The 26,513-nt window shown below is 34.4% G+C and overlaps 1 protein-coding gene across 2 annotated transcripts in view; it reads left to right on the top strand.

Moving 5' to 3' along the window:
* The window catches only part of cacna2d2a (calcium channel, voltage-dependent, alpha 2/delta subunit 2a), a 203,841-nt gene that overhangs the window by 80,279 nt on the left and 97,049 nt on the right, over window positions 1–26,513 (top strand). For both annotated transcript variants that reach the window (XM_042758977.1, XM_042758975.1), the window contains exon 4: window positions 14,484–14,543. In XM_042758977.1, coding sequence (XP_042614911.1) covers window positions 14,484–14,543 — 60 coding nt within the window. The remainder of the gene's footprint in view (window positions 1–14,483; window positions 14,544–26,513) is intronic.

The raw sequence follows: 26,513 nt of genomic DNA, 5'->3' as shown, positions 1-26,513 counted from the left end.
CAATGCACTGATATGGCATATTATTTTACAGTCGTCTTCTCGATATAATTTTATGTAGCCCATAATGACAGATTTGTTCTGCACATGTTGCCCTTAATGGTACCATCCTTTTCAAAGTGATTTAAGCAATTTAGTTTTAAAACAGCGACACACATTTGAAGTGTTTCAGCAGGGGAAGGGGGAGGCAAAGTGAGTATTACGGTATGCCATGAGAGTACCGCGGTACGTACCGTGGGTGGTGAATCACGGTTTTTCATTTCGGTTTGAATATCATTACGCCCCTGTCAATGATGTATGTGCCTTAAATGGGCCACTTCTATGCCTGAATTTCCATTCTGCAGAAAGTGTGCACACTAAAAAGACGGACAAGTTTCCTAAAAGGTGTCTGCAGGAAACTTGCTGTTAGATCGGGTTAAAATCCAGGCCAGTTGTTCTCAGAAGACAGTGACAATTTAAAAAAGCTCATCCTGGAAGATTAAAATCTGATGTTGTGAATCCTCTGAGGTCCCGCGACACGATCAAAGTATGCTGTGGAGTAGTCTAGGTAGAGATAGTACATGTGCTTACTTAGTTTATGATGTTCTGAAGTAGGTTTCTGATAAAGATGGAGAATATGTGTCACTAACAATGGAAGGTCAATCATTTTATTCATAATTAATCTACAGTAGATGTGTGTTTAATCTGGTATCATGATTTCTTTCTTTATTGTATATTTTATTATTCTATTTATTATATGTACTATAATATTAAAATGTTGTAATTAATGTTATTGTATATTTTATATTCTAATTATAATCTAATTCTAATAATAAAAATTACTTTAGCATGCTCACTCTGGTATTATGATTTATGTATTGTATATTTTATAATAAAATGTTCTGTAAAATATTTTTATATACTATAAACTAATTTATTTGTTTCATAAATTTATAAATATATATAAATATATATATATATATAAACAAAATAAATTTTATATATATATATATATATATATATATATATATATAAAATAACTGGATTATATTGTCATTTAGGTGTTATTTAGGTCAGCCTTAATATTTCTGTTGTATCTTACTCTTTTAGAAATCCTAATCCATGTCCATATCTGATACTGAATTTATGCCCATTTAATTTATTACATGTCTTGGTTGAAAGTGTCCTTTCTAATTCAAGGTCAGCCAGTGCTTTTGAGTAGAGACCAGTATCTGTTTTATTTTTTGTAAGCTTTTAGACCCTGTTTATGTCCTGTATCATCCCTGAAAAGTGACCGATACTCAATCCCGACTACAGGACAAACTAAAGAACTGTATATTCTTCTGGTCCCTCATTAGAAAGCCCAGCGGCTGGTCTTGGCTTGACATTAGCAGCGTCTCGGCGTGAGGAATTCTCAAGGGTCTTTTACCTGATTAGACTTAGATTAGAGAGCTCTTTCTGTCTCCCACATACAAACTACATCTCTTACTCTTTCCATTGCAGCTTTTCTTTTCAAAGTCTTCAAATTACATCTAATCCTTCATTTACATCATCAGATGAATAAATGTATTTTTGGAGCAGTGGATGAGCTCCAGAGGACAGTGCTGTCTGGAGTATTTAAACTCACTGATTCTGTCTGATCTTCTTTGATTTTACAGATCTCTCCATCAGATGGGCACATGAAGAACCCAGTATGAGTTCAGACTGATCAGTGCTTTGCGCTAGCAAAAGTGTCATGAAACTTTTTTTGAAAAAAGTACTTTTGGTGCACTAGTGGAGCGGAATTCACTTTCACTTCACCTTTAAAGAAATACTTTGGGTTCAATGCAAGTTAAACTTAATTGACAGTATTTGTGGCATATTGTTGATTACTACAAAAAAAAAAAAAAAAAAAATCTCATCCTTTTAAAATGTCAGTTTGGCAGACTGTTCCAGATTTTGGAATGTCCCCATTTAAGTAGACAGGAGTTTGCATGACGGAAATACTGTGGCCGTCGAGGGAACTGACTTTCCTTGAAAGGGATTTTAATTGAGCTTGACTTGGATCCAGAATATTCCTTAAAAACTACTTCTGAGAGATGTTTTGGTGGTGCTCAGCAGTGTTATTTTTAGTATTACTTAATTACGTAATTGGCTTTTACTTTTATATTTTACATTTACAGTTTTAGTAATTCTGTTATGTGTTTTTATCATTTTTATTATTATCCTTTTTTTTTTTAGCTTTCATGTATTTTTATTTCTGGTTTGGTCATTTTATTTCTTCAACTTATTTCAGTTAATTGCCAAGACAAGTTTTTAGCTTTGTTTCAACTAATGAACGTGGTTCTCAGTAGTTAGTTAACAGCAAACAGTACTGATGCTTAGGAAAGTATTATATCACATATAAGTGTGCCTACTTCTGATACATCATGTTAGCATACTAAATTCCAGCATGCTACAGCAAGTAATTGGCAGTCAGACTGTTAGACTGGACCGTTTTCATGTTGGGTCCTGAAATAGGCAGGGACTGTTATGAAGTCCGTGTAAATGTAATGAAGTGAGCGAGTGCTGATTTTGGAGGTGGGATGTTGAATTGCTCTGAGCTGCTCGTATCATGGAAATAATTTTGCCCCCCCTCAACATCCACCCGTCTATCCACGTTTCCACGCTCCGTTTGCTCAAGGCCTCCATTTTAATTTGCCAATCTGTTGTAATTGCTTTGAGAGCTGGCTGGCTCTGCATATTTTCTTTAACCCCCGCCCCCCACCAAATCCGACACACATGCATGTGTGTGTGCGTGTGTGTCTGTTCGCTCGTGGACATTTCAAACACCAGTTCCAACGCACACGAGCACACACACTCCATCGCACGTCCACAGAAAACACGGCCGATGCACGTTGTCAAACACAATCGCTGTCTGTTCACCAACGCACCGGCATTATGACTCTGTCATCTCACCACAGATCTTTCCCTCCTGAATATGAAAAATACAATAACTCAGTGGCACAGATATCTGTCACCACGTGCTCCGTGTGACCTTTCTTTTTTCTCACAGCGTTTCATGATTACCGCCGCGGATCTGAAGCTACATGAACGTGATTGAAGTAAAGGGCAACGAGATGGGAAACAAAAATAAACAGTTCGCCCTTGAGCTCCAGACACTGTGTGTGTGTGTGTTTCAGACGAGGAAGGGAGGGAAGGACGTGGAAGAGAGTGGGGCGGCTTGATAGACTAAGATAACAGTGCCATGTCAGTACCTAAAAGAACATTGTTGGCTGTCATCTCTCTCTGACTATCTCGTCCGCTCTGTCTGTCTCTCTCTTCATCTCTGCTGCTGTGTATATGACCAGACTCTGTTCTAAAGCCTTGGGCGCTGCCTATCTAGACAGCATGTTCTGTATGACTGTATGGATATTTTTGGGGTCCAGTGATGTTGGTGTAAAAATGATAAAAATGAACAGTTTCTTTTTTTCCTCAATACTTTTTATAATTGTATATAGTTTACAAATTATTTAATAAATACATCTGAGCTATTCTAAACCTATTGGGCAGATTGAAATGTTTGTTGTTTAACTAAGTGTGCAGTTTTCAGAAATGTGATTGGTGTTCCTTCAGTAATGTTGTTATTTCTTTGTAGCTTTAGACTGGAATTGATCTGGCATGACTGTAATAGTTTCTAGATTTTAGTCCATCTTCATTTTGGGTCTTGAATTATTCAGCTACTGGTCAGTTTGTATTTTCATTTCATGTTTAATATAAGAAAACATAAGGAAGATTTTGACACTGAGGAATAAGGAATATGATCAGTGCACAAAAGACTGGAAAATGTCAAGAAGAATGAGATGCCAGTAATTTTAAAATGGACAATTATTGGCTGATTAAACTGTTTTGGCTATTTAATATTGAAGGTATTCACTAAATAGTATCATTCTAACTACATAAAACCTAAATTTTAATAAAAATGTACTTTAACCCCATATTAAGTTGTGTTTGTTAAATTAAGCATCACTGTTACTGTTCATTGTAATAATTTGAACAAACTCCAACCTTAAGTATTGAATTTTGGTGTTTCACAGTTTATATATGCTACAGACATGAACGATATCTAAATCATGTGTTTTCTAGAAGTGCTATGCTGATACTATGTTTTTCACCTGAAAGAAAAAAAAAAACAGTTAAAAAAATACCTAGCCTTATACGGAAGTAGTGTTATTTTACTATTAACCTTTTTTAAACCCTTAAAAAGCCGTAAAAATAATCCTTTTAAATTCGACAAGTAAGCAGAACACCCTAGAAACTACATAACAACATGTTAAAACACAATCAGAACACCTTAGCAACTGTATTGACTTTATAGTTTTCTTTAGAAAATGCACAAATCTAGTAAATATCTAGAGTATATTATGTTTTTTTTTTTTTGTCTTTTTAAAGTATCAAGTTTTTAGTATAGTGACATGCTTGAAATTCTACTTGGAATCAGTTGTGTCAAGTGCTATATGTGAGAAGTGCAAAGTTGTTGCCTATGTAGTATTTCTGAGTAAGAATGCTGTCTTAGAAGATAGCTGCCTATGTAGATAGCAGACAGCGAGGACACTGACTAGCAACAGAGCTTATGAGACCCGAAAAGCTGAGCTTTCCTTCTGCCTTTAGCCAAACACACATCAAGATGATATTCGGATCAACATCAGAGTGCCGCGGAGCGGTTTTCAGGGCGCTGGTGTTTGTGTGTGAATGTGTGTGTCCTCTATTTGCTTTACAAGCACAGGTGACGGACTCAATGTGGCGACGTGTCTCTCTCTGTTTGTTTGTGTGGAACCGGACACCAGGCTGCGAGTGTCCTCATGCCGTCCTCTTCAGCCCACGCTTGGCTTTTGTACAAAAACTGTTGAGGCTATTCAGCCGGTGTCAGCACTTATGCTACCTGCACAAGCATGTGTATGTGTGTGTGTGTGTGTGTATGTGTGTGTGTGTGTTTGCTCTCTTTGTAGGGAACATATGTAAAACCTAACAACCCTGCATTGTGGAATAATATCTCAAGATGCCAATGAGTTAAACAGCTTATAAAGGGACAAAATTAGGATTTATTTCAGAAATACTAATGCTATTGTCAATTGATAGCATTGTGCGGCCATAAAATGCAAAAAATTGTCAGAATTGATTATCAAAAAAAAAAAAAAAAAAAGCTGATCTGTCCTGTGACAGATGGGTTTTGCTCAACTGTTCAGACTCAGATAAAACTGAGTGTTAAAATTTATCAAATATCAATCACAAAGTGGGTTTGCATCCAAAATTTTGCCTTTGTAGGATAGTTTAATTGTCTTCACTTATAGGTGAAGTATGTTGTATTTTGATGTTCAAGATTGACAGCGGCCGTCTTGAGTGTTTTGTCGGAGGGAAGGCCTGTCTGAGACTCTGAAAACCCCTGAATTAAACAGACGGAGACATTCGAAATTCAAGGGTTTTCCAGAGAATGGGCTTTTTCGATTGTCTGAGCAGACGTGTAGATTAGTGGTGGATTTCTACACCCACTCCACTTTTGTGTGTTTGTCTTGTTTACTTGCCATCAGACCCATTATCCTGTTTATTCTCGTCCGCTTGAGCTTGTTGCCTTAAAAGAGTTTAAGTTAAATTCAGACAATTGTGGCCTCAGTCAGCTGGGATGAATTAGCGAGGCTGGTCAGACAGAAGAGAGGAATGAAACCAGGAGGAGGAACAAGAGAAGGAATTCTGCTTTTAAAACTAAAAGATGAAATGTAAAGCTCTGATGTTTATTACAGTGTGATGAAAAATGTTATTGAAAATTATCTTGGACTTGTGTTTGATACATGTCTCACATAACAGAGTAAAGGATAGATAAATAACATAAATTAATGAATTAAGTTTGAGGTCAGTAAGATTTCTGTTAAGTCTATTTTGTTCACCAAGGCTACATTTATTTGATAAAAAATACAGTAAACCAGGAATATTTTTAAAATATTAAGATTTAAAACAACTATTTACTATTTGAATATTTCTAAAATGTAATTTATTGTTGTGATGAAAAACAGCATTTATTTGAAATAGAAATCTTTATAACATAAAAAATGTATTTAATGTCACTTTTAATCAGTTTAATGCATCCTTACTGAATAAATGATTAAATATTAATTCCTTTCATACTTGCTGAATACAAGTATTAATTCCTCCCAAACTCTTAAACAGTAGTACACACAATATATTGCATTATATTTCTAAGTATGCAAAATAGTATGTAATATGGAACATTTCAAACAGTAGTATTCCACATTGTTGTCACATGGCCTGACCTGTTTAATTCAGTGAATATCATTCAGTTCTGGAATAAATTCAGTGATTTTGCATTTCAGTACATACTAAGTTTGTTTGACTAAAATGTTTTGAGACATGCTTGAAACATAATGTGATATTGAAAGCAAAATGGAGATGAATTTTGATATGATCTATTGGAAATTGATTGAATAAGTGGCTGCTGTGAGAGCAAATGAGTGATTAACAAACAGGGAGAGAAACACTCACACACACACACACACACACACACACACACACACACACAAACACACACGACGGCCAGAAAGTTTTGAATTCCAGTCTCTCTGTTTCTCTGTGGCCGTATCTGTGTGAGTGTGTGCCCATCTGTTATTGTGCATGTGTTCTGATTCAGTGGCTGTAGTGATTGGGTTTAATCCCAGCTGAGCGCTGAAGAGTGAAGGAAGGGTTTAGAGCCGCCGAGCACAGCCTTGCTGTTCCACCATGTCTAGAAACATCTGAGACCTGGACACTGCTGCATCTTCCCTCAGGTTGAGGCCTGATCTTCTAAATTTGTGCATTGGGAACTGTGGGAAAATTTAAAGGTTCTTCATGGATATAAAGAACCTTTATTTTTGGAGTATCACTCAGCCATCACTGAGAAAACCTTCATTTTTAATAGTATAGGAGAAACAACTGGGAAACATTGAGATGTTTTGATGAATTCTCCTTTTAAGAGAGACAATTAACATTTTCAAGGGATCTCAAAAATCTCTAATTTCAGTGCTCTCCAGGAGAAACAGTTGATACAGTATATTAAAGAACTCATGTCTTTGAATTTATTATCCTGTGGGCCAATTAGACTGTCATGTAGGCCTCATAAACGCTTCTTTATGTGTTTTTAACCTGTGCTTCTTTTTAAGTAAAGGCTGCATGTATTTGTCTCTTCAATGTTTGCTTTTCCATCCATTCATTTATCTGTCTGTGTGTTCATCCATGTAGTGCCACAGCAACAGAGATGTTGACTTCCTCTTGCACATGCTTCAGCAGGTATTGTGTGTACGGAATGAAAGCCTTCAACTCAAAGTTAATTGACCTCAGTGCATCAGATCTCATGAGTCACATCCTGGTGTGTCATGTCTGCCTATATTTGGAATAGCATGCTGCCATATTACTCTATATGCACACTGAGCACAGAATGCAATATGTTCTGTTTTCACTACCCAAACAATTCCTGATGCATAAAATCACTTTGCAATCAATTCAATATGTTTTTCCACTGAATATCCTGTTTAAATTGGAAATAGGTCACATTATGACATTAAAATAGGTTGCAGATGCCATTCCATTTTGATTTAAAGATATTTTTTGCCTACAAAAATGCACTTAAAATGCAAAATAATCATATTTATTTGCAATATTGGATGGCACAGAATTAACCATGCAGCTTGGTTCATACGTGTTATTTTAGTAGACTATTATAGAGTTACTATTATAGTTTTTATTAATAGTCTGAATTAGTTTTTATTTTTATATTTTCTGTTTAATTAAAATTTTTGTTACGTTTTTAGTAATTTTGTTCTGTTTTTATTCATTTTTTTAATGTCTATATAGGTTTTATTTTTTTATTTCAGTTTTAGTTATTTTAATACATTAAATGAAAATAAAAAAAATGTTTCCTCTGACATTGGCTGAAATAGGTTTAAGCGTTTTTTTATATTTAATTTTATTTCAGTTAATGTTTATTTTAATTCAAGTAGTGTTGTGTCAAAAGTACTGATGTCGGTATCAGTCGGTACTGAAATTAAAAATGTGACGGTAGCAGCATTTCCTCCTAGCATTCTGAGCACTGTTGAGTTGATTCTTAAACAGCTCGGATTGGCCATTGTGTTCTCGTGCTCAACCCACATGTCTGTGATTGGCTACAATGATCATCACTTCACTCTCTTCACCGAGCGCTTACACAGATACACACAGGAGCGTCATATTAGTGGATCCCTAATATATCTGCTCGTAGACAGATCCGCTGATAGACGCAGATTTTAAACGTGAAGTGATGATCATCACAATGGCCAATCAGAGCTGTTTAAGAATCCACTTAACAGTGCTCAGAAGGAGGAAATTCTGGTATCGTCACATTTTTTTTTTATTTCAGTGCTGATTGATACCGACATCAGTACTTTTGACAACACTAATTGTCAACACAACACAACTAATTTGACAACACAACATCAAGTAACAAAAATATTTTTTTAATGGTTTTAATTTAACCTTTTATCTATATACACACATTACAAAAAGTAACAGAACAGACAGAAATAACAAAAGCATTAGGTAGTGTCGTTTTTATATTGTGTACTGTAGTATGCTAGTATGCATTCTGTTCCGAACACAGCCTGTGTGTGTGTGTGTGTGTGTGTGTGTGTGTGTGTGTGTTCTCTTGCATATTATGATTATAGATTATAGTATGTGATTATAGTTGCCCTTTTGAGTTACTGTAAAAAAGCAGTTATATGAATATTAAAGTTTTTCATTTTTACAGCCCTTGGAAAGATTTTATATTCCTGGAATGACTGAAATGGGGTGGGGGGGGGGGGGGGGTGCAAGCTGAGAGAGAAAAGAGGGAGTGAAATGAAAAAGGAGGCGAAAGAGGAAAAAAATCTATCTATTATTGCCTTTGGTTTATAAGCCATTTATTTTGTGTATTGATGTCAGTATGGTGCGGATCATTCCCCGTGCTGGACGGGTCATGTGCTGCAGTTTCATTCTGTGGGTTAGGGGTTTGGGGTTGTTTAAATCTCTGCAATAGTAATACTGAAGCGTGCTTCAGCAATCACACCAAATAATGTCTGACAGAGAGAGATGGAGCGCTGGAAAGACAGACAAAACTAGAAGGAAAAGAAGATGATAGATAGAAAGTAAGTTTAGGCAATAAGAGGAAAACAACAAGACAGTACAAAACAATAAGTCTGAGAGATTGAATTGCTGTGACACAGAGATGAGAGACACGATTACTGATCAGACAGATAAAGAAGCCATATTGAATTTTCACTCTGCAGTTTCGCTGACTTTTAAAATGCCACTTTGCTGTCTGCAAACTCCAAGACAATGCCTTAATTCACGTCTTTTTAATTATGCCATATTTTCAATTGAGGCGTCATATGATGTTGCTAAAAAGAACATTATGCTCATTATGACCAGAGAGATTTATTAAGACAGTACACAGGATCAGTTCTGACATCACTTTGTCTTTGTGTATTACCCAGAGAAGGCCAAGCTAAACACGCTTGACAAATTTGCTCTCTACTGTAAATATTGCTCCAATCAGAAGTGTCATAGGTGTTTAACTGTGCATGTGTGATTTGTGCACAGCTTAGCGGTCATCAATCAGTGATCCAATGGCCTCTCAGAGTTAAATGTCAGCTAATGTAGTCTCGACATTAACAGTGAATGCCCTCAAGTTAACCGTACTGAGCTGATTATATTCAGCCACAGATTTTATAATATTATGAGTGTGTGTGATAGTCTTTCACATGCAGCTTTGTGTAAACGAGCCAGTTAGGTAGTTAGTGTAGACTATCTGTTGCATTAAATTGTAGCACTTTCACAAGTAAACTGGTTTTAATAGTGGTGGCTAATAATCCAGGTAAATATTTATGTATTTAATATATCACTTTATTTTTATTTTTTTGCCTTTCCAACTTTAATCAGTTTAGTGTTATGTTTGTAGTTTGAAAACAAAATAAATAAATAAAATGTATTTATTTATTTATTATGCCTTTCAAGCTTTAATTTAGTTGTTTGTTGTCAGAAAAGCAGACAACTATATAAACCAAAATATAATCATTGAGATAAAATACATTTTATTTGTATGTATTTATTTATTTATTTTTTCCTTTCGAAATGTAATCAATTTAGTTAATAAATAATTTAGTTATTTATAATAAATAAAATATTTTTTTAATTTATTTTGCCCCTTCAGCTTTAATCAATTTAGTTAAGTAAAACAAATTTCAAATATATTTATTTGGTTATTTATTTATTCAGCCTTTCCAAATGTATTTAGTGTAGTTGTTTGTAGTCTAAAAAAGCAAACAATAAAATAAAATTAAATATAAAACAAAACAATATAAAATAAAATAATACAGTTCTGTTTGCTTTTGTGGATTTTGGTGGCTATTTATTTATTTATTGCTTGACTAATTTATTTGCCATTCTGACACAAATCCATTTTGTTCTTCATAGTCTGAAAATTATAATAATAATATATAAAATATTTAAATCTTTTTTTGTAAGGAAATGAAAATCATTAAAATATATATATATATATATATATATATATATATATATATATATATATATATATATATATATATATATATATTACACACACACACAGTAAATAAATAAATAGATATGTGTCAAACCAAATTCCTGTGTGGAGTGAATTTGATTTAAATCTGATTTGTTAAAATGTTTTTCAGTCTAAATTGTTAGATCAAAATGTGTTTTCTGGATACTTCATACACAGTGTACACATTAAAACTTCGATTTCACAAATTTTTACTAATTCCTAACCCATAGTTTGAAATCGGCAGCTTTCACTATATAGTATATAGAGATTGTGTAATTTTGCGCCACTAATGGCACCAAACAGAATTGCAGTGATACTGATCGCTGCCAAACATTGCAATTCCATTTAATGCTGCTAGTGGTGCAGAAATGACATACTTGGACCAGTTTGTTTCATATTAAATGGAGGTCTTACTTATAATCTTACTTATAAGCACAACTGTGACTTAAAATGCATGAAAAGCATATAATGGTGTATAGAAATCTGGTCAATAAGACATAGTGTTTAATACGGTTTGAATTGGCACCCTGGAGTGGAGTGTCATTTGGCGCATACATTACTCCTAATGGTGTAGCCATTAAACGCAACTGCCCTTGAATTAGACTCACCTCTCAAACGCTCACTCTGTTATTTCTCTAACATTAGGTACATTACCGCAGCCAGTCTATTAGTCGTTTAAGCTGCAGTTTGAAAGCTTTTGAATGCAGTCAGTGAAAGGTATGTAATTGATATTTTCGAAGGCTTTTTATGAGTGCTCTTTTGTTGAGAGTCGAGTGAAGGAGATTGTCTGGAAGTCTGCTCGCATTCCCATTGGAAACGAGTGGGAGTTTTTGCACCTTTGCCTGGAGATGGGCGGCAGGTGTTCGTGGGTGAGTCTGGACGCAGATCAGGTGAATCTCCCCAGGAGAATCACGAAAAACAGGGCTTTAGAGAGAGACAAGAGCGCGTGAATCACCTGTGTGGGAGCAGCTCTGATTGTGCTACGTCCGATGGTGTCCAAAAATGGAGATGGAAAACAATATCATGCTCCCACGCATGATTAAAGCTGTAGCTCACCCAGAATGGAATATTCTGGCTAATCTTTTACTCACTCTCATTTTGTTCTAAACCTTTCCTTCTTCTGTGCTGCACAAAAGGAGATATTTAGAAGAATGTCCATGCTGCTCTTATCCAAAAAGGCAAAAAAGAAAGCTTGCATGTATGCATTTGACAGATTCTTTGGACAATTCAAGACTGCATTCAAGGTATATTTTATCAGTTTGTCTATTGCCCACAAATATAACCCATGATTTATCAGGGTTGTGCACCATTCAGAACTGAATGTAAGTATAATTCTGGTTTGATTGATTGTTGGATTGACTTATTTATTTATTTGATTAATTATGTTTTTTTTACTAATCCAAGATAAATTGCAATAAAATGAAAAAATAAATAAATAATAAAATGATATATATATATATATATATATATATATATATATATATATATATATATATATATATATATATATATAATTGACAGATAGATTGACAGACATTTAATTTCCCTAAAAGCATCTGAATTAATTTTTTTAAATTATGGTACTGTAAATTCCCATAACAATAATTCAGTTTCAAATTCCAGTTCAACAGTTCTGCACACTCATGAATTTGAAAAGGAACCGAATCTTCAATTTTTTTTTACCCTGTATGGGAAAGAAATAGGAGAATTTCATGTCCTTTTGTCCTTTCTTTATTTTGCTGACATCTCAACTGTGAACCTCAACCAAAGTGGCTTAGCTTGTTCAAAATCTGGAGACACAAGTCTGAACAGTCCTAGTGATTATTAGTGGGAAAAACTTTTGCAAACTTTCCTCCATCTTTATCCGAGCAAACTCACTGATCTGTGGTGCGGTCTAAAGTTGTCAGGTGTTCGTTTCTCCTTCATGAGCACAGGAAGTGAGAACTGCAAAGGTGAGATAAAAACTCTGCTCTTTACTTCCAGATGGCAAGAGCATCTTTTCCACAGTTTTACTAGGATCAGCTTCTTATAAAATTTGCATGGTCCACATTTAACCAATTATAAGTGCTGATGCAAGCAATATGCAGCCAATTAAACACTTTAGACGGCAACATGTTGGACTGGAATCAAGTTTGTTTCTGCAACTCAGAATTTCCTGCATCCTGTTTAGACAATTGCAGTAGCATGTGAATATAAGTAGGAATATCTCACATCTCACTTTAAAATATTAGGCTGCATCCTAATTTGCCTGCTGTGCATTCTTATAAGTATGCAAAATTAGAATTAGTGCATCTTAAATCATATTGATTGGTTCAGCATTTTCATAACATGCATTGTGTTTGAACTAATATTGACCATTCAGGTGTTACTAATTAGGACTTCATCAAAAAATATGATTTAGAATAATTTTCAAATTTTGCATTCTACAAAGAATGCATATAGTAAGCAAATTAGGATGCAGCCTAAAATTCTTTGTACTTTAACACCATTGGTACTTTAGTATATTGTTGAGCTGTAGAAATTAATTAAATGTACTTTATTTGCTAATATTACCCAAATCATGGTGTGCTATGATAAGAGATGGTTATTTTGTGTCAGACATTTCAAGAAGCACTTTTAGATGTGAGAACCTAAAAATTAATGATTTAAAAATAATGCAGATGCTAAACTTACATGCAAACACAAATAGTGTGCAACAATAACCTTTTTTATTCCATTTGAAAACACACTTTGACGACTATGCTACTGTATGTCCCAATACTTCCATACTTTGTCTTACTACATACTCAAAAGTACATACTTGTCATTATCAGTGAAGCACGTACTTAGTGTGTAGTAGAAGAATGCAAATTGTGCAGCAGCCTGTGAGTCAGTGTAGTGGAAAATAAATCTGTTCATGAATGTAGATTTCTGTGAAACATCTGTCACACTGACTTTCTGGGAAAAGTTTCCTGACATATTGAGCAGGTTGAAGTGACTTATCACCATTAGCACAGAGGAGTGGGTTGTTTCTGTAGAGCTGGAGCTTTTCGGTGATGGTGACGCATGTAATGAATCTATAACATGCTGAGCGGCCCACGTGTTTTGAGAAGTGTGTCAAGAGATGATTTATCCTATGTTAAAAACAATACATTCAACACTTTATATAACATTTGTAAGATTCCAGTGCCGCATTATTCTTTATGCTAATTTATAAAGACTTTGTACCTTTTATACCTTGCAATGAAGTAAATGAACTGATTAGGCAGTGTTTGCAGAAAATAATACTATAATGCATGTTGTTATAGATTAATTGCATTAATTGCATTGCATTTTATTGCAGATAAAAGATGTACTCTTGTGTTTCTCCTTCTGCTACCAATGAAACTAGTTGTCAGATACTTTTGAAAAGCATTTCCTGCAGTCTGACATGCTGTACTCCATCTAAATTGATTAAAATCATGTGCTAACTTATTTATAATTATTATAATTATTCGTGCAGCATGAGCTCATATTAATTGAAAACTTCATGGGATATTTGTACGTATAAAAATTCATTTTTCACACCTCAGACCTTTTTCAAATGAACTAGTGAAGAAAAAAAGTGTTTGAAAATGTGGATGGCTCTATCATTTTGAATCACTTTTGACCCAGAAACACTTTGGAGTTTTAAGCGCTAAAATAAAAAGCGCAGTATTAGCCATCATTTGAATAATGATGCGTCTGAAACAGTCTGAAGTAGAGACCTAAAAAATAATCATTCAATTTTTACTTGAAAGCACAAAACTTGTGTGTTTCTGAGTCGAAGCTTCCCAAAATGATGGACCAAGTTCAGACTTCAGGTCATTATTGTACTGTTGCCCATGATTCTTCACCTTTGACATTTCTTTCTTTCTTTCTTTCTTTCTCTTTCTTTCTTTCTTTCTTTCAGAGGTTGGCTAGAGAGGCTGAAGACATCCAACGAGAGCATCCATGGCAAGACGGAATCAAAGTAAGATCAACTGTGACAATCTTACTCAATTTACTCAATCGTTTGCTTTCTTTCAGTAATGGTAGAAGAGAAATAATTACCACCACAGATGATAGTAGTTTCAATGAATTAATGTTATTGTAGTAGCATTGATACACTAGTACAATTTTTAGTATAATTTTTAATTTGAGTTTGTTTTTAATTGTTTTGTGTGTTTGTCATTTTTATTTATTTATTTATTTTTATTTTAGTTTAGTTTTTTTGTACATATTGTGTCTATATAGTTTAAAGCTAAAATATATATTTTGAATTTAATTTAAATATATATATATATATATATTATATATATATATATATATATATATATATATATATATATATATATATATATATATATATTAGTACTTAAACTAAATTAAATGATGCTTTGGAATCTAGCTAAAAAGTTTTTTAAAATATTTTGTTTCAGTAAATGTTTATTTCAAATATGATTTTTTTTTTTTTTTTAGGTTTTAGTCTTATTTAATGATAATAGCCATGCCATGAAAGACCTTTCCAGAGTGGAAATGAAAAGTTTTTCAGATAGACAGACAGAAATTCTAAAGCTGCTAAAGTATTGCCATGTCAATAAATACCACACCTACCTTGTTCTCTTCTATAGCTAGCTGGCAGAAGTTCAGTGTAACAGCCGGGCCGTATTTGTACATAGGAGCACAGTTGCTTTGAAATGGTCTCTGGTCTGGGACGCCCCGTTGACTACTCACTGAGCCTTTTTTTTAGTGTAGTCGACTTGTTAAGTTAGTCATGTTGTCAAATGCTAGAGTAACTCTTTCAGTGGAGCTCCTTGAGCAAAACCCCCAGGCACCCTTGGAGGGTCGAGCTCAGACGCCACGGCAGCATTATGAGGAACAGTCTGAATCTGTGAGCTTATATGCAGTGACAACCAAAATATTGTGTAGATGATTAGTTTGAAATTTCACATTCACTTGTAACCCTTACATAAAAATACCTATGGTACATCTTATATATATATATATATATATATATATATATATATATATATATATAAAAGAATTACAAAAATCTTTAAATTTTTCAACATTATGATTTTTTGATAATCTCATATATTTCATATGTATATTTTATTTATTTGTATTATTTATTAGTATTAAATTTCGTCCGAGCCTGTTTTTTAGAGCAGGTTTGTTCATGGTTACAAAAACAGACACCATACTCTATACGTACGACACACACATACATGACACACACACACACACATACACTGCTGTGTGATGTTGGCTGTCTCCATGGAGACCGTGACTTGCTGTCATGCTACACTTCCCACAAATGGATTTTTAACCCCGTTGCTCCCGCGGGATATTTGAGAAAAGGGTCTAAAACTAATAATTATGAGACCTCCTCTCTGAGAGCCCATATCTATTCATGGCTGCTTAGCCACTTAAGTCAGCAGTGAAGGAGGGAGGCGATGGAGGACGCAGGCCGCTGTCTGTCACCCTCTATGTGGCCGCATCAGCTCATATGACCTGAGAGACTTTTGATAGTCTGCAGATCATATTAAACTCGCACAAGCACATACATAGACTTTGGTCATTTTTTTTTTTTTTCTGTGTATCACCAAACAGTGGCTGTTTCGGAAGATTTTGTAAAACCTTGAAATTCAGCATGAAATGAAAATTCACCCATTCTGTACTCTTAATGCATGTTTTTGATCTCATGCATATGTTTTATTGAGATTTTTTTTTTTTTTTTTACCTTGTAATCATAAAATCGGCATGAAACGGAAACTGACCCTATGGCCGACCACCCTGAATGTGGATCATAGCTGGGATCATTTGAGAGTTCAATGAGAAATATTTCAAGCTCATATTAAGATCTTAGACTTTAGTATCGTAAATACTGAGGTCTGTAATCAACAAAAACACACAATAATTCACAAGTAATCCACACCACTCCAGTCCATCATCCAGTCCATTGACATTTTATGATGTTAAAAGCTGAATATTTGTAAGAAATCTATCACCTAGGTATTTTAACTGTAAAGCATCACTTGTGGCTAAAATAGCCTAGTCCATAATCTAAAATAGTTCCTCCTCCAGTGAAAAAGTCCATCTCCTGTGGTCCTCTCTTGCCAAAATCCACTGACATATTTGTTTAGTAATGTTTTGGAATGTTTATGGTTGTAAATCGAGCTTGACTTTTTCAATGGAGAAAGTAATATTATGAATAGGACCCATTTGATTGTTTAAAAATGTCTTGATGGATTTGTTTCTGACAAACATACAGCTTTTTATTTCATGAGATGTTAACTGATGGACTGAAGTGGTGTGGATTACTTGTGGATTATTGTGATGTTTTTATCCGTCTCATTCTGACGGCACCCATTCACTGCAGAGGATCCACTGGTGAGCAAGTGATGTAATGTTAAATTGCTCCAAATCTGTTCTGATGAAGAAACAAACTCATCTACAGTACATCTTGGATGGCCTGAGGGTGAGCAAATTTTAAGTAAATTTCCATTTTTGGATGAACTATTCCTTTAAGTGAAAATTTCCATTTAGACTGATTGCTCATTGCTTGGAGAAACAATTGAGATGTTAATTACATCTTATTTAGGAAAGTTTTGCTAGACTGAGATCGGTCAAAGCACAAACACCTGTTGACTTGTGCTTGTTTTCTAATGTTAGAGGTCTGTCTGTCGTTCCTTTGTTTCATCACGTCTTTCCTCTGTCTATTTTTGCAGTATTCATTTAGCCGTCTTTCGTATATGGGTTCTATCTCTCAGTTTTCATCACTCTCTCCTCTGTGCCAACCTTCCTCCTTCACTATCTCTCTCTTTCCTCTTGCACCTCCCTTTTATCTGTCCTCGTTTCTAATCAGGCGTGAAAACAGTTTGAAAATATCATATTGTTGCAAATACTGCAATTGAATTCTAATGGTGTGCGGACATTAATAATGTATTGCGGGGCTGATTTCATTTGCCTTTATAATTAGACCAGGTAATGAAGCACTGTAGGGGCCAAACCAATTCACTGTCTTCACGGGAGAGACAGGAACGAGAGGAGGGTCGTTGAGGATGCTGGGATATGGCGAGGGGTCTCTCCATTTGTCGGTTTTAGATTTGTAGCAGTTTCACCGTCTCTTTTGGAGCAACACTGTAATTAGATTAGTCTCACATGCTCTTTAGCACATTAGGAGCGCAAAAACGCACGCGTCTCAGAGCAACAGCTGGAGGAAAAATGAGAGACGGCGAGAAAAAGAGGCTGTTCGTGTCACATGGATCAGATGCAAAATGGTAACATGCTTAGAAATAGTGTTGGGAAAGCTAGTTTGAAGTAGTTAACTAGCTAGTCAGAGGCAGGTGATATTAGTGGGAGGGATGTTTGCAGGGACAGTTCAGATAACTGATTGAGTAATTCATTGTTTGTTCGATCCAAGATTATTATAGTTAACTGAAATTAAAAGTAAAAGCATTAAAAACATTGTCATTACTTGAAATAACATTCATTAAAATAAAACAAAATATAGACAAAATTTTATTTGACCTAGTTGGAAAGGCAACATTTATTAGAATTTAGTTTAACCTGGACTAAAACAACTAAAACTAAAACATTACACAAACAAATAAAAACTCACAAAAACTATATAGACATGTACAGTATATAACACAACTACAAAAATAGCAAAGACACGCAACAAAATTACTAAAACTTAAAATGAAAACAGAAAATATAAAACTAAGATCTGATTCCAAATATTAATAAACTATATTAGTATCTCAATGAAATTAAAATGGTTCATAAATTAATAAATATTTAGTAAATTACTGTTTGGCTGTTATGTAAATTAGTTCTAGTATTAACTTGTCATTAATTTGTATTAATGTAAATATATCTGTTCAATTCAAATAAGTGTTATTTCGTATTTTTTATATGAAGAGTTTGGTTCCAAAACTGCGATAAACGCCATTTAAAAAAAATAAAAAATAGTTTCTGCCAAAATAAGTATTGTATCTGGTCGGTATTGAAAAGTCTATTTTTAATTTTACACAAAACGCGATATTCACCGAGTTATTCTGTCATGTTTTCTCCCTTTTTTTTTCCAAACCGCGATAAATGCCAGTCTCCTTTCTTTGCAGAATGCGATAAATCCGCTTAACCAATCACAGCGCACCATTCCACGCACTGTAAACAGTAACAACCAATCACAGTGCACCATTCCATGCACTCTAGACAGTAATGGCGGCACTCTGAATACACCCGGCATCCTAGTTTTCCTCATCTACTTTGTACGTGTGATCATTAAACAAGGGCTGCATGATAAATCACATGTGATTGCCATGCACATCTCGTCAGTAAAGCTGGTTCTGTGATAAATCTCCATCGCATGCTTTCAGATGGAGCAGCATTTAATACACAGAGCCGTAGATCACTGACAAGCTACGCAATATCGCGTTCATAATCGCAGATGAGTCGCATTCGATTATGAATGCGATTTTGCGTAGTTTGTCAGTGTAAGTGTTTTTATTGATGCCATTAATGTTTTTGTTAATACAGCACATGGCACTATTCAACTAACTGAATGTAACATAGCAAAGATGAATGCACTTTTGGTAGCTAGTTGAATGTAAGGGAAATATCATTTTGGAATTTCTGTGGTCTAATGTGATGTTGTTGTTCATGTATGTTCATGATAAAAAATGTATTTTATTGTTGTAATTAATTTATAGCAATAACAAGTTGACCCGTTTAATTCATTTTGGAGCGATGACTAATTTAATGTATTTTTAGTCCAGCTCCTGTATATAAGATTAGTATTGACCAAGTTCAGAGCCTTTCATATGTGGATCAACTTACTATGTTGTGTATTTTCAACACTTTCAATATGAAAAAATAACTTTTATATTGATTCAATAAAAAAAATAAAAAAAACCTGACATGGATTTATTGCATTTTGGAAAAAAAAATATATACAGTTTTATAATAAATCTTTGAAAATCAAACTGGATTTGAATTTTTAATATTATTATAACCTAAAGATGGTATGTGAAAGTTTGAAACAGAAAATAGTGGTTTTCATCTTTCTTGGTAAAGAAAACATTTTTACTCAAAATGATCTAAATGGATTTGTTGCGTTTCGGAACCAAACTCTTCATATACTATTACAATATTATAAAATAGTAACAAATATTATTTTAAGTTTTAGTAATTGTGCCGTGTACTTTTGTAATTTGCCAAGATAACATCTCTGATTTTCATTTTTAAGTTTCAATAATAATTTTAATTCAATGTTAATTCATGTTTTTCATCTAATATTTATACTTTATTTTTAAGCTTAATTTCAATTAACAAAAATAATTTTTAATAGTTTTACTAAAGGTTAACTTTAGCACTGATTTAAAAGTACACTGGGATTCTCTCTAGTGACATATGCAGTTAAATTATACAAATGCTATTTAAAATTGCAGTTTATTACTGAGATAATGTTCTCAAAATCATATGACAGTTTAAAAAAGATTTTGTCCTTTTAAATAATTACACTGCTTTTATTAGTAGCTTGTAATGTTCAGTGGGTTTGAGTATTGTTTAATTATTTTAAATAATGGGTCGTTTTAAAGTAGCTTCCCCATCTCCCCAAATCATATGATATGATATGATATGATATGATATGCATACGCTCGTTTCCTAACTAGCAAAGCAGGTAAAATCGCCTTCCATTAATGGTCTTTTCACGTTGAGGCCCTGACACAAATGAAATGTCCTTTAGTGTGTGCACAGTACACAAACCCGCAGCCGCGTCTGTTTGTTAGTATATGTCCACGTGTGTGCCTCTCTATGCATGGCCAGCTGTGGGAACGAGAACACCTGCCCATCTGTGTGTGTTTGCGAAGCTCTTGTTCGGTACCTGCCTCAGTCCATATGTGCTTTGTGCTAACAGAGGTGACATCATCGGCCCAGATTCCCAGAATATCATGGCTGCTGTTGCCGTAGCGACCGGCGAGGCAGCTCGTACTTCATTGATCGAGTCACCATTACTTTGCCCCGCGCGCTTCCCCCGATGGCCAGACATCGCAGCTGCCATACACACTTAATTACCATGACAGGCATGATAGATAACCACACACCTCATCTGTTCCGAAAGTCCTGCGTCTGTCCTCGCCATCACTCTTTTGATGTACATCATTAATGTACATCACTGTTGTCAAACACTATGAGACACTTTAAAGAAAGTCAATTACTGACATAAATCACACTGTACATTTTTATTTGCATGAATATGTTGAATAAAATTTAAAACTCAGTATTTTTAAATATCGAAATTATATTATTTTTTTTTACATGAAAATACATTAAGAAATATTCTTTCTTTCTTTATTTCCTGGATAAAATATTAAAGTCTGTATTTTTAAGGATAGAAATCCAAATTGGTTTATTTTTAGGATGAATATTCTTAAGAAATATTCTAGGTGTTTTATTTTTATTTTTTTAATTAAAATGTTTTTTGTGAATACTGTTTTAATTGGTGATCAGTTTATAGATTTTTCCAGAGTCCTCAGTATCACTTTCCATTCTGTTAGTCGTTTGTAATACCGATTTAAATAACAAATGCCAGTTCCTAATGACATCATATTTTAGGAAGTGAAATCATTTTGGAGGGAAATCAACAGCACGTTAGCAATGTTGTTTTATTTATTGCCATTTTGTAAATAAGTCAAATTAAAAATACATATTTTAATTAACTTAAATTTTAGATACTTATACATTTAATTTATAATTAATATATATTTATACATATAATTTTTATAAAATATAATATTTAATATTATATATATATATACACACACACACACACACACACACACACACACACACACACACACACACACACACACACACACATTTTCTAAACATTTCTAAATGTATTTTAAACCTTATTTTATTACCTATACCTTATTTTTTATTTTATATTTTATAGACATTTACATTTTATAATAAATATATTTAATGCATTTTTTTTTTTCATTTTTAAATATATATATATATATTTTTTTTTTATTAATTTATATTAAATATTGTTAAATATTATTGTTATACATTATTGTTTAAATGTAATTAATAAAATATAAAGAAATTAAAAGTGTATATACACTTCTTTTTTTATGTATATTTTATACCGATTTCATATACTGTATTTTAGTTTTAGGCGTTTTTAATTTTATAATATATTTAATAAAATTTCAAAGTCATGTATTTTTATATATATATTTTCCATTTTTATTCATTTATAGTAAATATAGTTGATAAAATGTTTAAATAATGTAATTAATAATATAATATATAAAATGTGTCAGAGCTTAATCAAAGCATATTTCTAAAAGTCAAAACAATTGTTTTTTATTTTTAAGTTCATAAGGCGCTGCATAACAAGTATGACCTGACTGTCAATTTAATGGCATGTGAATCATCAAGATTGCAGCAGCGGTAGTGTTAGCATTAACGTGTTTGATGTGTTATATTTGTTTGTCCAGCCACCCATCTCTATCCACAATACAGAATGAGCTGTTTGAATGCAGCGCTTGTCATGTTTGACCACAGTATCGAGCTCTCGTGACTTGGCTCGTAATAACAACAACGCTAGTCATGGCACGCCGGCCTTTTAAATCCCTCTGAATGCAATAGTGTGTGAAATAGTCGTTAAATTCTTTTATTGCGTCTTATTTCTCAAGGTCGTTTAGGCTAGCCTCTCTGTCACAATTGGTTTGAGAGCCATTTCTTGGCTGATTAATGCGATTGTCTCGTTTAAAGTGGTGCATGCAGCACAACGACTACAAAAAGACTACATCTTCTTTGGCTCGCTGCACCGTCACTGTTTTCAGTGGATATTTTAATACAATATTTAATAGTATTCAATCCCGTAACTACTGAATGCTTCATTTTTCAATATTTGACTCATAAGAGTCATTTGCTAGTGAATTTGACCAGTACCTTTTGATACACATCTGCGTAGACATAAAAGAATGTATATAAAAATAAAAGCAGAGTCTTCTGCGATCACAAACTGTAGCTGCTTTTTAATAAAGTTCTGCAACATGCTATTATGATAATAGCTACATTTGTTATAATCGTACCATCACTACAATTACATCTCTATTCATTACCACTGAATCCATTTTGATGGTTTCGTCCATATCTGTGTCTGCTTGTGTTAGCTGTGCTTATCAGCGTATGTCGCTGTACTTGTAGCTGTCAGTCTGAAGGTAAAGAGCTGTGAGGAAGCCCAGGCCTGTTTGATTAGACGTGTTTGAAGGGTGTTGTGAGGAAAGGCTCGTGCTGCGTAAGACAGCAGTGATAGGAGCGAGAGACAGGGAAAAGATGTGCACTTTCCCTCCAATGTGTCAGCAGTATGTTTGAAATGCATTAGTGCTAATAGCTGTGCCATTAGTGGAGAGAGGAGAGCAGAGGAGAGGAGAGGCGCTCTGTGCTGAGAGAGACACTGCTGTCTTCCAGGCCATTTGCCATAATCATCATTCTCTAATCAATCAAGCCTTTCATCAGAAAACAAGAAGCTTGCAGTTCTTCTTTTGACATTGCATTCATGAAATTTTCCCTCTGCATATGTTAGGATGTATTCTGACTTTAGGTTTATGCTTTGGGTTAGGAATTCACTTGGATGTGGTCTGTTAAGTCAGGAATTTGATTAGAATGTGTACAGTATTGTGTGACACAGAATTACATTTGTAAAGATTTGTAGGAACTTGCAGTGAAATCTTAAATAGCTTTGCATCAAGAACTATAAAAAAAAGTATAACTAGGTTTTTGTGTTTTTTAATAAAATGTGCAAAACTTGCTGCTATGCTGCTAGGGTGTTGCCATGATATTTTCTTAGTTATGTGACACTATGTGGTTGCTAAGGTGTTTTGAGTAGTTTAAACTTGTTGCTATGCAGTTGCTAATTTGTTTTGATTATTTTAGGTATCATTTTGTGGTTGCTAAGGTGTTCTGAATAGTTTAGGTGCCACTATGTGGTTGCTATTATAGTTGCTATGGTGTTCTGAGCAGATTAAATGTGTTACTTTGTGATTGTTACAGTGTTCTGAGTAGTTTTAAGTATGTTTCTGTGCAGTTGCTATGGTGTTCTGAGGAGTTTAGGTGTATCTCTGTGGTTGCTATGGTTTTGAGTAGTTTAGGTATCGCTATGCAGTTACTAAGGTGGTTTGAGTATTTTAAATATGTTGCTATGCTTTTGCTTAGGTGCTTTGAGTAGTTTTAAGTAGGTTGCTGTGCGGTTGCTAAGGTGTTCTCAATAGTTTAGGTGTCACTATGTGCTCGCTGAGGTGTTTTGTGTAGTTATGTGTGTTGGTATGAAGTTGCTATGGTGTTCTGAGTAGTTTCAGTGTGTTCCTGTGGAGTTGTTAAGGTATTCTGAGTAGTTAAAATGTGTTGCTATGTGGTTGCTAAAGTGTTCTTAATAGTTTAAGCTTTGCTATACAGCTGCTATGGTGTTCTGATTTGATTTGAAACACTATACCACAATGCAATTCGACCTTCTGTGTCCATAAGTAGTGTTGCATTTTATTCTTTTATACAAATGTGACCCGTGCTGGCAAAATGAGTCGGAATGCACATGGTCTAATTTTGAGCTACAGGCAAAAAAAAAAAAAAAAAGAGTTCAAAAAACAAAAATGAGTTCATTAAGCCTTTGTCTAGTGATCCCAATGTTCCAAATAGTAATTAAACATCTAAAATGATCTTTATTTGTATGTTTTCTGAGAGGTGCACCTTTTTCTCGGCTCACTTCTCCTCAGCACATGTTTGGTATAGTTGTAAAGCACAGCATTCCAGCTTTGTGAATATTCATAGTGGATTCTCGATGGCATGAGTCTGAACCAGAGAAATGTTATGTTCAAACCCATGTTGATGTAAACACATCCGAAGCGTGCACATAAAGATGTGTCTCTCAAACAGCATGCAATCCCAATGTAGAGAGAATAACAGTATTTCAAAACACCTGCACAATTAAATGGAAACTGTGAAACTAAAAAGAACTAATGTTTGAAAATTTGCTCATTTTGCCAGCACAGGTCAGATAATTGTGATTTATTATTTGATCAGGCTGCCTGTTTTACATTGGGTTTTTTGATGATTTAGACACCACTTCCCAAATCTAGCATTGTGATAAGGTCATGTGACAGGAGTGTAGTGTACTAATATTTGAAATGTTTGTCACATTGTTTGGGGAAAAAAATAATAGTATGTACTGCACAGTATGCTAGTATTTTATTTCAGTCAGAGTCTCTTAACTCATTGTATTAGACAGTCATACATGATCGGTAACATTAGATGCCTGAGGGAAGCATTTCTCACTCTTCTGTCACGTTCATTTCGTGACTCTCTTTCCTCTGGAGGGTCACTAACACAGGTTGTGTGTTCCATTATCTCTCCTGTGGATATGCCTCATGCCTCCAAAAGCTCAATCTGCAGCTATAAAGACTTACAAAGTGTTCACAGGCTCCTACAGCCCTCAGCATCATCATTTTATACCTGGCAGAAGATGCATTTCTTAGAAATCCAGTTCTTTGAAAAGGTGCTTTAAACATTTACTCATCATCAAGTTTTTTTCCAAACCTGTATTGGTTTCTTTCTTCTGTTGAGCACAAAAGCGATATTTTGAAGAATGTTGGTAACCAAACAGGTGACGGTAGCCATTGACTTTCATATTATGAAAAAAAAAAAATATATATATAGTGGGAGTAAATGGCTACCAACTGTCTGGTCACTCACTGAGTTGAACTAGAGAATCAAATCAGTGTGATTCATAAACAAATTATTCAGACCAGTTTGGAGCAATTGATTCATTGGAAAGATTTGATATAGAAGTATTATTTGTTCATGTTCAGACATGGCTAGGTCTCTCGTTTCGATCTGTTACTCAAGCAAAGCTCTTTTTAAGGATTAGAAGGACTTTGTTTGGACTATTTTATGGTGCTTTCATGTCCATTTTGAAAGCTTCAGTCCCCAGTTGTAATTGCAACAATCTTTCACTAAAAGTTATATAGGTTTGAAACAACAATTAATAACCAAATATGAATTTCTGGGTGGAATACCCCTTAAAATTAATAGAGACAATTAATAGAGTCTTTAAAATTTGAATGTGACACATTTCTTTACGACTCCGCAAATTCGCTGAATGTTTTTTTTAAAATAGGAAGGTGATTAAAAAACACGATTTAACATTGTGTTTAACTAGATTATCAAGCTGACAGAAATAAAATAAATAGCATAATAAAATAAGAAGAAAATGCAACAGCAAGAGCAAATTCGCAGCCACACACACTATACGCTCAGGGATGTATGGAAGAGGTCCAGAATGGAGGTTGTTCTTATACATCTCTACTTTTAGCTTGATTAAAGGTCGTTAAGATGGCCCTCTAAAGCCGGTAATGTATTCAATGGCTAATGGACCCCAAGCACTTAGAGGGGCCGGGGAGAGAGAGCAGTTTCGTTCTACTTTGAAGATCCAATTATCTCAAACACTGTTTTTATTGTGGCAGAACTGCGCTGCTTGGCTGCAGGGCAAAGTTGGCACCAACTGTAGTACCGATCCGAGCCACTTTCACTTAAAAAAAACTTTCACTTACCTTTCATTTAAAGAAAGGGGGGCAGTCTGGAGTGAATGACCAGTGCTCTTCCACCCTCAATACCACGACTGAGACCCTTGAGCAAGGCACTTCACCCCCAACTGCTCTCCTGGCGCTGCAGCAAAAATGGCTGCCCACTGCTCCGAGTGTGTGTGTGTGTGTGTGTTCACTACTCACTGCTATGTGTGTGCACTTGGATGGGTTAAATGCAGAACACAAATTCCAAGTATGAGACACCATACTTTGCCACACGTTACATCATTTTCACTTTTTTCATTTTCATTAGTGGTCAGAGAGATGGACTACAAAATATTCATGTAGTTTATAGTTTATTT

This window comes from Cyprinus carpio, chromosome A6 (assembly GCF_018340385.1).
Source record: "Cyprinus carpio isolate SPL01 chromosome A6, ASM1834038v1, whole genome shotgun sequence".
Taxonomy (NCBI): domain Eukaryota; kingdom Metazoa; phylum Chordata; class Actinopteri; order Cypriniformes; family Cyprinidae; genus Cyprinus; species Cyprinus carpio.
The sequence above is the reverse complement of the archived record's forward strand: the minus strand, read 5'-3'. Positions and strand labels throughout refer to the sequence as shown.